We start from the raw sequence: 16,125 nt of genomic DNA on the forward strand, positions 1-16,125 counted from the left end.
TGGTGGTAGGGGTGGATTGCATGGTACTTAACTGTCAGGTGAGAGAAATAACTTCTTGTATGTTAGCCATGATGGATTTCGTGGCTTGTTGATGACTGTTGCTTCAGGTCCGCCTTACTCCCTGGACAGAGTTAACTGGAATCGAATGATATTTAGAAATGACAAATGGCCCATCACCTCACAATCGACAAAAGGCAATAGAAATGCTTTTCAGGTAGCTATGGAACCTGTCACTACAGATGAACAAAATAGGTTTCTTTCAGCTTTTTCTCAATCAAATGCGGGTTTTACTTCAGTGCCCCTATTTGTGTTAACTGGTTTTCTTCTCTTAAAAAGAAGAAGCTGAATGGAGTTCATCCATTCAGATTTTCTTATGAATAAAAATACAACCACATCTTATTTCCATTGCTGAAACCCTCAATTAAAAAATTACAGCAAAGACATTTCTTAAGGACACATTAAAAAAAACCCCAGTGATGTGTGTTACGTTAAAAATTCCTAGTGGAAGCCATGTTTAGTGAAGAAACCTGAAGAATCCCTGCATAACAGCACATGTATACATTTAGCCATGTGTGGCTGGCTGTTTCATCCACACTGAGTGTGCACATACACAGACACTCTCAAATGCACTCAGTACGCACATGCTCTTATACTTGGGGAATACCATATGTTTAAAACCTCTTTAATTTACATTACTTCACTTGACCCATACAACAACCCAACAAAGTAGAAGGAATGAATATTTTCTATACCCATTGTACAAATGAGACAACTGAGATTTAAGGAAGTTAATTTTGCAAGGTCTTATGTCTGGCTACTTAAAAGTGAAAAGAAAAGCCAAATCTACTTACAGTTTAGACTTCTTACACAATGCTGTCTCCTTACAAGTGATATCCTGCAAGAAACTCTGATTTTGGTATGACTGTTGCCTGTTTTTCACACTTTTGGTTTTGTATATAATCATGTGTGTTGAATTTTATTTTTCCTTTAAGGACAGGTTCTGACCTGAACCCAAGGAATTTAGGCTGGGAGGTGAAGTATCAGATTACTTCTACTTAGATTGTATTATCTTTTAGTCACCTTAAATGTTTGTAAAATTATAGGAAACTAAAAATTAATGTTCATTTATTCTATTCGTCAAACCCTTAAATTTTAGCAGTTTGAAGCTTTTAGACTATAGAATCCTGGGTTCTATTAAATCTTATTAAGATTTTACCTAAAAATTTTAAGTTAAAAATTCCAAATACTGCCTTCAAGTTCTGTTTCTGTAATTTCTATTGACTTATCAGAGATTTCCTGAGAGTTTACCTGTATGTTTCTTACACTTAAAAGGATAAAGGAGCTGTAGCTCTTAGGTTTTTGAAATTTCAGCATATGCTAATGGAAAGTCATCTATTGAGATATTTTTAGTTTTGGGTTTAAGATGGGTTTTGAGAAATCGGTTTGTTACAAGAAATTCAATGCCTAACCCATAGTAGTCAGTAACTATTTCTCAAGTGTCAATAAATTTTCCCATCACTTTTAGGTACTAAATTATTGTTCTTATTCTTAGCGTTTAGCCTCTGTGGGGTTGGATGCCAAAAACACAGTCTGCATTTGGGACTGGAGGAAGGGAAAACTTCTGGCCTCAGCCACTGGCCATTCTGACCGGGTAAGAACTTGTTGGATCAAGCTATGCAGATTTCAGAACTGGGGGGGACCTGTGATATTGCTTCTCAGACTTCTAATGTTTTAAAAGTTAATTTTCATGTATACATTTTTCCTATTAAACTTATAAGCATCCTCTTTTTTCATGATTAACAGCTAACTGTGTTAATGTGCTTCTGGTGATCAAGTACTTTATATGGATTGTTACTGCTTTTCATAGGCAAAGCAAATTTTTGATGCTGGCATTTTACTACTTTATGAAATCAAAATGGATTTGAATTTGAAATTATGTATGTATAGTTTAGATGTATTCATTTAGAAATGGAAGTAGTTGTTAGAAAATAGTCACAAAATATGATTACAGGGGTACACATTTTAATTTTGAATAAGTGTAATGACAGCTTTGTGATTCTTTGTTATATTTGAGAACATTGAATGTGGCCTGCTTATTCCTATTGAAATCAGTGTGATCAGAAATAATTCCATGTAGTCTTAGGCAATGAAGTGGGTTTATACATATAACTGGTCAGAAATCTAATTTACCAGTATCTTGCATGATTAAAATAATTTGACTCCTTTATTATCTTGGGTTTTCTAGTTTCAACAATGAATTTGCCTTACTATCTTACTTGAATTCCTAGGTGTTTTGTATTTTTGCACAATGTAAGTGTTCATGTGGAACAGGCTATCCAATCTTTTGGCTTCCCTGGGCTGCAGTGGAAGAATTGTCTTGGGTCACACATAAACAGCAACACTAATGACAGCTGATGAGCTAAAAATCATATCATCTCATAATATCTTTAAAAAGTTTACAAATTTGTGTTGGGCTGCATTCACAGCCATTCTGGGCTGTGGGTTGGACAAGCTTGATGTAGAATCAGGCTCTAATTAAACATGAAATTCACTGTCTCTTGCTTAGAAGGAACTCCTAAAAAAAATTGTAAGTACGAATGGCACATTCGTCTATGGAGGTTTGTAGTTGTAAGGAGACCCCACAGATACTGCAAATTCTACTCCAGGATCAAGTCTTCAGAAAGCTCAGGAGTGACCAACAATAGAACCTCAGTACTGGAAGAGGCTGGTACCCCACTGGTTCAGTGGTTCCCAATCCTGGCTGCACATAGAATCCCCTGGGGAGACTTCACAGCATATATATATATATGTATATATATACACATACACACACACACACACACACACACACTCTCGTATGTAATATTTTATCTGAGTTATGCTGCATTTACTACTTCTATTTCTGAATCATTTTATATAGTCTGACCTGAACTAGTATACTGTCTGTCTATCTTATCACCTTGGAAAAAGAAAACTAAAATTACAAACAGTTTAAACCAGTAAAATCTCCTTACTTAGAAATAGCCTAATGTAATCACTTTGGCTTGTATAGAAAGAACTTTTATTGTTAAATTCTTACTGTTAAGCTAAATTTGGCCTCAGCTGCCCTCCATATGGTAAGTCTCTACAAAATCAACTGCAACCTAGCTTGGTAAGTAACCACACTGAAAATTTAGGTGTATGCTTCTGTAACAAATAGCTGAATGGCAGCCAGCTTCAGCTAATGGCAGGCTGCCTCCTGTTCAGACCATGCCCAAATAAAGCAAATTTGGAGCTGAAACTAGGAAAGCTGTTTCTGTACCTCAGTTCATTTTTCCCAGGATACATATACCTAGTGCTGAGTCTGTAATCTTAGGATGTTTTAATGAAATGCTTTATTTGGAACACTGTTCCGCCAGACCCCATAATCTGTGTCACACATAATTTTGCTCTTTATTACTGATACCAGTATGAATTATTGACTGCTTATGGCTAACTTCAAGATTATCTTCAAGATTATTTTAGTGGCACTAAAATACTTAATCCATGACATTTATATAATGAATGTTTTATACCCTGAAAAGTAAGTTGATATACTTTATCTTCATTGACCTTAACAAAACTTGAGGTGGTATAATCCACTGTAGAGAAGATGAGGTTAAGGTTAGAGGTGCTCAGACTTGCCTGAGCTTGGATGGCTGAAATGGATACTTGGACCAAGTACTTTTTCTTCAGTGCTCTTTCCGGGGACCATAATTGCTCCTTTATATGTGATGAATAGTTAGTGGTCTAGGTTATTTCTCTGGTCTAGACTTTGTCCCTGACAAGTAGTCCTTCCCTTTCTATCAGCGTGTCATGGAATGTGGTCCATGGATCCACCTCCATCAGAATCTCCTGGAGTCTGTTTAAAGATTTGGGTATCTGGACCCAATTCCAGACCCACTAAATGACAGCATCTCAAATGGGCCCTGGAAATACCTGTTTTAAGCAATTGCTATGGGCGATTTGATTCTCAGGATTGACGGTCTTTTCCTTCTTGTCTCTGAAATGGAAATAGAACTACCTGCAAACTGTCTGGTAGCTCTTGTTAAAGAATGACAAATAGTAGTAGCAGATATATTTTCAGTTCATCATATAATTGAAAATATAATAGTATGTTGGGTCAGATTAAAATGATAGCCTGAGCGACTATTTAAGTTAGTGTCAGATAAATGCTTCTGCCTTATATTTAGGAATATTAACTTCTGTGATTGCTAGAGACTGTTGGCCACATTAAATTGTAGTTAGCTATTGAATGTTTTCCTAGTTAAAAAGAAGCATTTAAAAATTATTTAAATTTCTATTGAAAAGCTGTCTCCAAAGTGCTAGCATTGTGGAGAGCTATTGAAAAATTTGATCAAAAATTTATCCTAAATTGTCCATTTGTTTATCCCAAAATATGACACCAGTTTGTTTTAAATAATTATGGTAAGTTCTCTCTCTACTCAGACTTTAAGTTAAGTAGACATGAGGTGATAACATGTATGTTAGTTCCTGACTCATTCCAAGCCAAATCTTCCATTTTTATCCTGTGCAGGTAACATTGTGTTCTAAATGTGAGGGTAGAGTCTTGGCAATTGGACTAGTATTTGGAAAAGGCAGAAACATGTCAAATGATCAACATGGCAACTTTTAATGTTTTGAACAGATTTTTGATATTTCCTGGGATCCATATCAGCCAAACAGAGTGGTTAGCTGTGGAGTAAAACATATAAAGGTAAAGTTTTTTGTTTTTCGTTTTTTAATTTTGGTACCTTGAGTGCAAATAATTTTAGGTGTTTATATAGATAATTTGATGTTGAGAGACTGCTTGACTTGACACTTTTTTTCTTCAATATAGAGCTCTCTTACCTGTTTCTCTGCTCCTGAAGCAAACTAACATCAGCTGATGGGGCTCTCTCTTAGAAATGCAAAGTAATGATAATCAAGTGAAGTGCTCAGCAGGCAGCTGAAAAGGAAATTTTATGTAAATTAAATATCAAACTGAAGACTCATAATACTTGTGGGACTGCATGTTTTAAAACAGTGCTGATTTTAATGTTGTGAAGTAAGTTTTTCCATTATAATGAATATTTACATATTTGCATGTCAACACTTTGACATGTTATGTTCCCTTAAATGAAAGGTGTCATGTTGCACTCTACAAGGAAATAGAGGAATTCACAGTACAAACCTATCTGGACCATTGGTTTTTAAATGCCCCAATCTTCCTCTAGACTACTCTCTCATCTGGGTAGGCCCACATTTGCTTCTTACTATTTTGTTCACAAGTAGCAAAATGAACTGCATCAACATGCTTTGCTCTGACATAGCAAAAATTTCTCCTGACCCCTGGGATATGGCCCAGGTTCTTCTTTCTCTGTAGGATTGTAAATAATAGAAGTTAAAGTTCATAAACAAGAGTATAAGGATTACCTTCTTGCATAGAGCATGTATGGATTCTGTACAAAAATGGTACATTTCTGTATGAATGAAGATTTTCTTCTAACCAACCCCTCCTATTTTGCAGTTTTTTTAGTCTAGTTTTTCACGATCCTTCCCATTATTCTTACTTGGTTAGAAAGGGGCAGATGATAAAATACTCAAAGAAGTATAACAAATACGGAAGACTTACCTAAAGAATGTTACAAAACTCTGCAGAGGAATGTAAAACAATACTTGAATAAATGGAGTGACAATGTTGATTCTGGACATGTCTAAAATTTACAAATGTATCATTTATCTCCAAATTTATATTTGGTAGAAATGCAGTTAAAATCCCTGTTACTTCTGTTTTTACCTGACAGAATTTCCCTTTAAATTATCCTAAATTAATCTGGGAGCATAAAATAATGACAATAACTATGAACTTTGGGATAAAAAAAAGAATCATGAAGAGGATATGTACCACTATCTACTAAAGCATAGTAGAATTTAATTTAAATGGTATAAGACTTGGATAAAAGAAGTAATGCTGAAAATAGACCTTAATATGTATGACAACTTAAAGTATAATAGCATCTCTAACTGATAGGCACAAATTTATCAATTGTTTGGGTAAAATTAATACTTCATACTATACACTAAAACAAAGTCTATATGAATTAAAGAAGTAAGTTTCAAAAACTATAAAATAACTGGAGGAATATATAGGCAAGTGTTTAACTGCTCAAATTGGAGAAAGATTTTTTAAAATGTAAAAGCAAAGACATCGTAAGGGATAATACTGATGCAACTGTAGAAATATTAAAACATTCTGTGTAATTCCTTTCCACAAAAAGAGGGAAACTGCAAACTAGCAAAAGTATAAGCAGCACACAAAGTAGATAACTGGGTTGTTCTGAAAATGCAAAGACCTCTTGCAAATCTGTAGAATGGACAAAGAGCATAGAAAACTGACAAAAATAGAAACACTGTTGGCCTATAGACTTATGAAAATGTTTAAATCTCAATAATTAAGGAACACAAATTTAAAATAACAAAACATTGTAAATATATCAAATTTACGATTAAAAGTACCCTCTCTTGGCAAGGATTTCGTGAATGAGCACTCTTAAACCTTGCTGGTAGAGAGGGGTAAGCTGATAATGCTCTTTTGGTCCAGAAATTTGGAAATATTTATCCTTAGAAATGTCAATTATCGTTGATCCAGTAATTTCACGTCTTAGAATCTATCCCAAGCAAATTGTTATAAGTGTGAACCAAGAGCTGACTCATTGCTGAGTAAGTGATCAATAGCAAATAACCAAATAGAAGATCTGAAATAAACCAAACAGAAGATCTGAAACCACTTAAGTGTCTCTAGGAAGTTGAATAAAATGTTACATCCATATGATGAAAACACTGTACAATCGTTATGTTTTAGATGATTAATTATATTGGGAAATATTCAAAATCTATTGTGTGGGGAAGTTTACAGTTGACTTTGTGGGTGGATGATGGTGAGATTAGATTTGTGGCTTCTTTTCTTTAAAACATTTTATGTAGGAAATACATTAGAAGGACATCTCCAAACGTTAAACAGTATCTCTGGGTAGTGGGTTGATGGATAATTTTTCCCTTGTATACTTCATTGTAAAATTATTTTACAATAATTTATGTTCCAAAATAAGAAATTTTAAAATGGAGAACAAAAATTTTAGAGGTTCCACTACTCAAAAGTGTAAGATATTGCACAACACTTTAGAGCTTCATAAACATTTAATAATCCTGTACCAAGTCCTGATGTGTATATTTTTAATCTAGGAAAACGTCAGCTGAAATCTAGGTAGTTTGCTTTATTAGCAGCAGCTGGAGGCTCCTTCTATGCTTGGTACAGCACACCTGAAAGACCAAAATCTCATTCAGTTTTATATTTGAGTTGGTACTAGATGAAAGAACAAAAACAGACCCTACTTTCAATTTGCTTGAAGTTTAGCCATTAAAACATTAAGACAGACCCTTTTGGAAGAAAGGTAAAATCAAAGCCCTCTATCGATAAAGATGAGATCCCAGCTGGCTTAGAAGCACGTTGTCAGGATGGAGATGCTGCTTAGGCTGAGCCTCGGTGGGTAGGTGAGTTTGGTAGGAAGGATTGGGAGGCAGAACTAGGGGAGGGGTTGCACTTCTGTCAGGAGTTAAGAGAGGCATTGGTCACCCATGGAAGCATGGGACTGGGGAGCTGGTAGGGTCCATGGCTCATGATATGTTCCAAGATTACCAATGTTTTCATTACCAAAGAACCTATTTCCATAGTTTTCTTAGGGAACAAATATATTGAAAGATGGTGGCCACAAAATAAACTAGCCATTGAATCATACTTTCCTTAACAATGTTTAATTAGTCAAAGATGTGTTATCTGCCAACATGAGTTTCTGATTAAACTAAAATATGAAAATTGTTTCAGCCATGAGTAAAAAAAATGTGAGTTCATGATGATCCTGATTTCTGTTATGCTGTGGGGAGTTTCTGGAAATTTGGGACCCTAACCTGGGAGCCATCATCCATCCTGTACTCAGTGGTGAAGAAACCCAGGACCCTAGAGGGTTAGGTGGGAATTTGACTTCGATTCGTGATTGTTTCCCTCTACTTGACTCTGGGCAACCGTTTAATCTCCCTGAGGCTGAATTAATATTGATTCATTCTATCTCAGAGAGAAGTCACTACCTCCTGAATTTAAGATAATTACATTAAACAGCATGGAACCAGTAGGGGCACAATAATGTTAATTTCTTTCCCCATTTCCTAGGATCACAAAAATGATGGCAGAGGTGGGATTAAAGCTCAGCCTCTGATTCATAGAGCTCTTTCCACTGAGAAATTTCTTTAGTGAACTACCTTGCCTTAACTTGTTTCAAAAAGAAAACCCTACATGTATTGGGTTCTAACTAGATTTGCTGCTTAATTGATAGAATTCTCCTGATTCCTTCCTAGCTCTTTCTATCCTTGGATAACTCTTAACTTTTAAATCAGTAAATTCTAAAAGCAGAAAAGCTGAGACAAAATTCTGAAACTTTATTTGAAAACAAGAACTACTTACCCTGTTTAAATTTAATCATCTTAGCAGACTTGGATATTTTTTCTAAGCAAATGCAAGCATTTTTACCTCAAAGAATCTGGAATGTCTACCTAGCAATACTTTATTAATTTTGTTTAGAAATATAATAAATTTAAACAAACTTCAACAAATTATTTTTCCTATCTGTATTCTCTATATCCAATTACCAGGATTCCTCCACTTTTCTTCCCAAAAAAACCTACCTTAACATTGAATTATTCCAGTCATAAATTGAATGCAAAATCTTTGTACTTGAAGAAAATACCTTCATCTGAAATTTGTGTAGCTAGGGTGAAATCTTTTTCGGCTTTGTAAATCCCCTATGTTTTGGCAAACAGGCAAATCGCAATTATCTGAAACAAATGCTTGAAAAACTAACAGTTGAGCATCAGCCGCTTCATTGGTTTTATAGCAAATGAGCCTACCAGGTTTGTGGATACTGTTGAGCCGTCTCTAGTCAGAGACAGAAGGGACTTTAGGGACTAGCCAGGGCTAGATGAACTCAAGGTACCTGCCAGCTCTAACAAAATTTGCGTTACAGTCTGTGGGTAGAGACAGGAGAAGATAAACAAGGTCTCCTCATTTGGTGTGAATTTAATGATGCATTGCTACCCTAAACTGCCACTGTTTTTCAAGTAGGAAATGCTTCTCAAGAGAGAATATTTCAGGTACTTGCCATTTTCTGCAGAAAATATCATAATTTTAGGGAATCATTTGACTATTTGGAATGTTCCATGTGGGCCTTATACCATTTGACCTGGTGACTTGTCAGTAAACTTTTATGTAGATCAAGTCTGAAGGTAATGGGCTCCATTTTTTGTGACTGTCTAGAAATATTCAGATAACTCAGGCCGGGGGTGTACATCCAAAGTTAAAGGACAAACTAATTCTTTTAATCTTCATGCATGAGGAGGTATAAAGAAAAAGGGAACTATCTGCCATAAGCATTGCCATGAACAGCAAGTTCTTTGGCATGTTGGTACAACCAGTAATCATTTATGTCTAAGAGTTTGTTCAGGTTCAGAGTAACAGCTTAAATGTTTTCCAGAGCTTATACCTAACTAGCTTTTTCCTAGATCTCTTTATTCTTTATTAAAAAAAAACAAATTTAGGCTGGGCGCGGTGGCTCATGCCTGTAATCCCAGCACTTTGGGAAGCTGAGGCAGGTGGATCACGAGGTCAGGAGATGGAGACCATCCTGGCTAACATGGTGAAACCCTGTCTGTACTAAAATACAGAAAATTAGCCGGGCATGGTGGCGGGCGCCTGTAGTCCTGGCTACTCAGGAGACTGAGGCAGGAGAGTGGCATGAACCCGGGAGGCAGAGCTTGCAGTGAGCCGAGATCATGTCACTGGACTCCAGCCTGGGCGACAGAGCGAGACTCTGTCTCAAAAAAAAAAAAAGCTTTATTACAGGTATGTGCTACCACTCCAGTCTAATTATTTTTGTAGAGATGGGGTTTTGTCGTGTTGTCCAGGATTGTCTCTAACTCCTGGGCTCAAGTGATCTTTCTGCCTTGGCTTCTCAAAGTGCTGGTATTACAGGCATGAGCCTGCTTTATTCTTTCAACATATACTTTAACACCTTTTCATTAATAATACCCAAAGAAATGAGTTACCAGAGCTGATACCTTTTCTGAGAAGATAATCCCATATTGGTCCTTCATTGTGTATCTGCCCTTCATTCTTGCCAAGGCATCCCTCTATTCCCCAACCTGCTGCCACACACACACAGGACAGCCCCCCACCCCCAGCTGTCTGAATCCTGGCCATCTTGGTGTTATAGCCATCCCAGAACTGCTTCCTCCAGTACCCAACTACTCTGAGAGGACCATGGCTTTTCCTCTGCTGCAGGTGTAAAATAGTATGGTTGTTACTGATTTATTCCCACATTCCTGCCATGTGGTTTCATCTCATCCTGCTCTTCTGAATCCAGATGCAGTTTATTCCTCACCGCTGATCCGAGTCCTACTCCTGTTGATTCTGTTTCATTCAACTTAGTTCTCTACCTTTGAATTTCCTTGCCACCTGGGCACAGTCTGAATATGCTACCTTAAAATTATCTCATTGTTTCATTTGCCTCTGCATTGATTCAAAGTTGTCAAAGCAAAGATAAAGATTTCAATATTTTTTCTAAACCCATTGAACCTTTACCTTGGGTGAGCTACTTCTGTTTGTTTTCCCTCCCCTCCAGATGGAGATGACAATACTGTCTTCCTTAGCCTATTAAGGGTTTTGATAGGATCGAATACCTTAGCATATGCAAATAGCCTTTTTAAACTGAGGGGGGCCATATCAAGGACAGTGAGGTTATTCTAGTTGATACATTAAAATATGTTAAGATTTTGAGAGGCCAAGTGGGGCTGATCACCTGAGGTTGGGAGTTCAAGACCAGCCTGGCCAACATGGTGAAAACCCATCTCTACTAAAAATACAAAAGGTAGCTGGGTATGATGGCACATGCCTGTAGTCCCAGCTAACTGGGAGGCCGAGGCAGGAGAATCACTTGAACCCAGGAGGCGGAGGTTGCAGTGAGCCGAGATCGGGCCACTGCACTCCAGCCTGGGCAGCAGAGTGAGACTTTGTCCCCCTGCCACCGCCCCCAAAAAATCTATGTCAATGCAAAATATTTTGTGTCTGTATAACCATGGGAGTGTCCTTACTGCCTTCTATAAAATTGCTGAAGCTTTGTGTATGGTCTTCTACACGATGGACACATTTTATGCAACTAAAACTGAAAAGCCTAGTCAATTATTTGGATATATGGAAATATGACTCATTTATGAAACATTTCTAAGTAACATTTCTACAATGAAGATTTATAACATTGAAAGTTAGAAATTATTTCCAAATATATGTACACTAAAAGTACCTAGATATAGCTGGGTGCAGTGGCTCACACCTGCAATTCCAGCCCTTTGGGAGGCCGAGGAGGGCAGATTACTTGAGGCCAGGAGTTTGAGACCAGCCTGGGCAACATGGAGAAACCCTGTCTCTACTACAAATACAAAAATTAGCTGAGCTTGGTGGTACACTCCTATAATCTCAGCTACTTAGGAGGCTGACACACAAGAATCACTCAACCCTGGGAGGTAGAGGTTGCAGTGAGCTGAGATCGCGCCATTGCATTCCAGTCTGGGTGACGGAGTGGGACTCTGTCTCAAAAACAGAAAAAAAAAAAAATCTAGATGATATGTCAACAGGTTAACCAGCAGTTATAGACCTTCACAGTTTTCCTTTTTATACTTACCTCAGTTTCTAAACTACAATAAACCTATACTAGTTTTATAACTTGACAGAAATCTAAGCAAAGCATGATTTGTCCACTTGATTCCAACTCTGAGAACATTATCTTCTATTAAATCACCATTAAACAATGAGCAAAGCTTTGAAATTTTGGAACTTTGAAAGTTTTAAAAGTGTTGTTATAGGCTTTTCTCATGTTCCTGGTAGTTAGCTAAAATGTTTTTGTGTTACATGTTGTTGTGTTACAGCAAAGCAAATTAACTTGTTTGTGCCTAGCCTGGATAGAGCAAATTACGTGAAATGCACTGAAATATACATAAACACCAATGCAAAATACATCCAAATACTCTATCTTGGAGATCTATTTTATCACTTACATTCTAGTTTTGGACACTGTGTGGAAATGCCCTGACTGCAAAAAGAGGGATATTTGGCAAAACGGGGGATCTTCAGACCATCCTTTGCCTTGCATGTGCCAAAGAAGACATCACCTACTCTGGTGCTTTAAATGGTGACATCTATGTCTGGAAAGGGCTCAATTTAGTCCGCACCATTCAAGGAGCACATAGTGTAAGTATTACCGTGTGGAAATCTGTGAGTGATTTACTAAATAAGGTAAGACCACAAATCGCTCCCTGTATTTTTCTCTTGTTGTTTTAGAATCAGAGGACCCTGCTGAACACTCCCCACTCATGACAATTTCCCAAATTATGTTTACTCACCTAAAGGAAAATATATTTCAAAGCACACAATGTAATTAACCTTCACTTTAACTATTAATTGCTTGATTTGTGTCATCTGCAGTAGTTTGACAGAACACTAGAACTAGCTCATCAGGTTCATCTTACAGGCACTTCTCAAACTTTAATGTGCCCATGAGTTTCTGGAGGATCATGTTAAAATGCAGATTCTGGCTCCATAGGTCTAGGATGATGTTGCCACTGCTCATCAGTGACCCATAGTTTGAACAGGAAAGGTGTAGATAACTATTGCTCTTACATTGGTTGATGAGATAGATTTTCCTCATTCTTTATGTTGAGGTGCAGGGTGTTACCTCCACACCAGTGTCATGAGCTCTTAAGGTACAATCAGAAACCATTGATAACCACATATCTCTGGTGTCTGCTCTGTAAGAACAAGGACAAACTTCTTACCACTCTGCCCTCTTTTTTGACACATATGAAAATGACTACATTGTTGTATCTACAGGTGATAAAATTGTCCCTACAAATGGGAAGATGATGTGAAAGGCAAAGCCTATCATAGTGAATGGAAATTGGGTAATGATGTTACTGGAAATGATAAACCTTTAGCTTATTGCCTCCAAATTGATTCCTTATACTCTTAATATGAAGAAAAGTTTAAGCAACTCTTAGAGCTATGACATTTCAGATCTTTCACTATATGTTGCGGGTGAATTTTCTTGGCTTCACTAATTATGAAACAGCTCTTAAAATAATGGGTCAGTATTTGTCCTCGTTCATAAAAGCAGCTGCCTTAGTAACCTAATTTCTTTTTATACTGGATCTTATGTCAACATTATATTCTTGCAGCACTTTTGAAGAAACCAAGTAAAGTATTTTCCTGTGGAGGAGCATCTTTAAATTACTAAAACTATTTCCCATGTGAAAATCTTCAAACGATGCTTAACAAGCTAACATAAGTGCTATTTACGTTTTCAATTAGGTTCAAGTGATACCTTTGTGAGCCCACTGAGGTACATTTTGGGCACTTTTGTGCCTATGAAAGTGTTTATGTTCCTAGCCTCTTATCTCTACTTAATTATTTTAGGCAGCAAGTTCCATGAAACACCTCCATAGTTGTCTTTTCTCTCTAAGGGCCACTTATCATGTAAAAGAATTTGATTCCTATACCTGCATTAATTATATTTTTGAGTTTTAAAAAACTGCCGTCTTTTAGTAGTGGTAAAAGAGCACTTAAACTAGTTTGCTTTGATTATTATGATTTTTTTAAATGTAGTTGAGATGAACAGTATCATAAATGGCTCTTTGATCTATTGTCAGCATTTCAATAGAGAACAAGGGAGTTTTATTTTTGTTTTTGCCTTGTTATGTTTTTAAATCAACATTCAACTGTATCTATTCATTATACTTAGGATGGTTGCAGCATTGAGTGTTACCTATTTTAATCAACAGGCTGGAATCTTTAGCATGTATGCTTGTGAAGAAGGCTTTGCCACTGGTGGGCGAGATGGGTGTATACGACTATGGGACACTGATTTCAAACCAATAACCAAAATTGATCTCAGGGAGACAGAACAAGGATATAAAGGTAATATATGTGTTAAACTTACCTGTAACTCTGGATGTGAAATATAATGTGAAGTTCTGTATTCGTATTTGTTTCTCTGTACCCCGTTTTTAAAAGGCAGTTTATATAAATATATTGAATACAAGCAAAAGTATGTTAAAAGTAAATGGATGTCCTTTTTCCTAATTTGCACAAATGCATCTGTATGAACCAGCAATGCTGAAGCCAAATTAAGCATTCTGATGAAGTTGCTGAGGTTTCTTAGGAGATGGGATTGTCAGTGACAAAACTGAGAAATTCTAGACAAGTTGGTTACCATAAGAGTGAATGTGCCCAGCCTCTGAAAACAAATGAGAGGAGAAATGTGACAAATTTATTTTTTAAAGATAACTTTAAAGTAGTAGATACTATAGTAGTAGGGATTAAGGGCATGGGCTCAGTCATGTGGCATGGGTTCAAATTCTTTTTCCCTGTGAGAAAGTTAAGAAATTGAACAGCAGTCTCAAATCTCGGGGCATCTATTTCCCCATCTATAAAAGGGAGATAATACTAGCACCAGCCTTCCATGGTTGTATGAGGATTAAATATACTTGCGAAATGCTTAGGATGAGGACTAAATATACTTGCAAAGTGCACTTAGCACTCAGATTGTTAGCTATTCTCACAGTATATAGAGTGTATATATCAGAATACGATACATCTTTTAAAATTCTCATGATAGGCCTGTTACCTTTTGGCAGATAAAGAATTTACAACTGAGAAAGATTGAAGTGGAAAATGTAAATAGGAAAGACGACAAGAGGAAGTCATAGCGTTGTTAGTATGCTAAGCACAGGTTGGGAGGTTCTGTTCACTCCCCACAGGTGGGCCGCAGACCCAGCACCAAGGGAGGGGTACGTGGTACTGTGAGCCGTGGAGGTCCACGGGATGAAAACTTACCCATCATTCTCATGAAGGGGAATCTTTTTCAGTGCCGAGATGAGGGAGAGATTTCCTGAGCATCTTTTAGAGACGACCCTGTGACATAGGGCTGAAAGTCCTCAACAGGCCTGAAACGAGCTGTTTCTCCTGGGTTGTTCCTCATGAAGCCCCCGCTGTGTGACCTGATGGCAAGGTTGTTCCATAGGCCAGATCGGGTGGCAGTGCATGGTGCTCTCTGCTGGCCTTGGGTAGATTTCAGAGGACTGGGAGAAGACAGCGTAGACTGCGTATCCTTCAGGCCATCCTTAAATAGTGTTGTTTTCAGTAAAACTTTTCCAACAGTTGAGCAACAGGGAAATGAGCTGGATATTGTACTTCCTGTTTATACCTGGAGGCCAGCTGCTTTATGTGTCTGTGAAACAAAAATGTGCATTTAAGTCAACTAATCCAGGATTGGACTGTTGTCTTCTCATGGAGGCTCAGGATGCTGGTGTGCACACATTTCTGAATACTAGGCACAGAGGTTGGCATAGGAAGCTGTGGAATTTGGTGTCTACCTCAATGTAGGGACAAGGAGATCAAAGTCCTTAAGTTCTCTGCCATAGAGTGTGGGCCAGGGAAACTTGATCCAGAAAAAACATAACAAACAGATATAAGCAGGCAAGTACTCATAAGAGTAATTTTTTTTTAAGTACAGTAGCCAAAAATGTTTGACCCTGAACCATGAAGCTTCTTGGTGTATCTTTCAAGGTAAACCAGAAACCAAAACATATACTTAGAGAGTGGAGTCAACTTGCCAGATGGGATTAGTAACCATAAACTGCCTAAACATTGGAGAGCACCAACCAGGATTCATGACTCTTACTTGGCAGTTACTCCATTTAATCCAAAAATTGTATCACATAATTAAGGCATACATTTTAAAGCATAGGGATCAGCTAAGAAGCTATTGGTTTACCCTGCTATACTTTTCTGCCCAGTACTGAGTCCTTGAGCCTGGCTCTCCTGGGAGAGTTCAGGGACCAGTTCTGAATAAGGATCTATGTAACCAGGTGTTGTACTGATCACATGGGCCCCACAGCCACCTCCTGTCTACACAGTTAGGACAGTCAGCGATGCCCTCCGCTGGACATCAGTCTCAGATTCCCGCCCCA

The 16,125-nt window shown here is 37.4% G+C and overlaps 1 protein-coding gene across 1 annotated transcript in view; it reads left to right on the forward strand.

Moving 5' to 3' along the window:
• Positions 1 to 16,125, forward strand: part of EML6 (EMAP like 6) — a 261,918-nt gene that overhangs the window by 99,520 nt on the left and 146,273 nt on the right. Inside the window, exons 4-7 of the mRNA XM_017859044.1 lie at positions 1,553 to 1,651; positions 4,667 to 4,735; positions 12,164 to 12,349; positions 13,936 to 14,071. Of these exons, the coding sequence (XP_017714533.1) occupies positions 1,553 to 1,651; positions 4,667 to 4,735; positions 12,164 to 12,349; positions 13,936 to 14,071 (490 nt within the window). The remainder of the gene's footprint in view (positions 1 to 1,552; positions 1,652 to 4,666; positions 4,736 to 12,163; positions 12,350 to 13,935; positions 14,072 to 16,125) is intronic.

This window comes from Rhinopithecus bieti, unplaced genomic scaffold (assembly GCF_001698545.2).
Source record: "Rhinopithecus bieti isolate Rb0 unplaced genomic scaffold, ASM169854v2 scaffold_47995, whole genome shotgun sequence".
In the NCBI taxonomy this organism is placed as follows: Eukaryota; Metazoa; Chordata; class Mammalia; order Primates; family Cercopithecidae; genus Rhinopithecus; species Rhinopithecus bieti.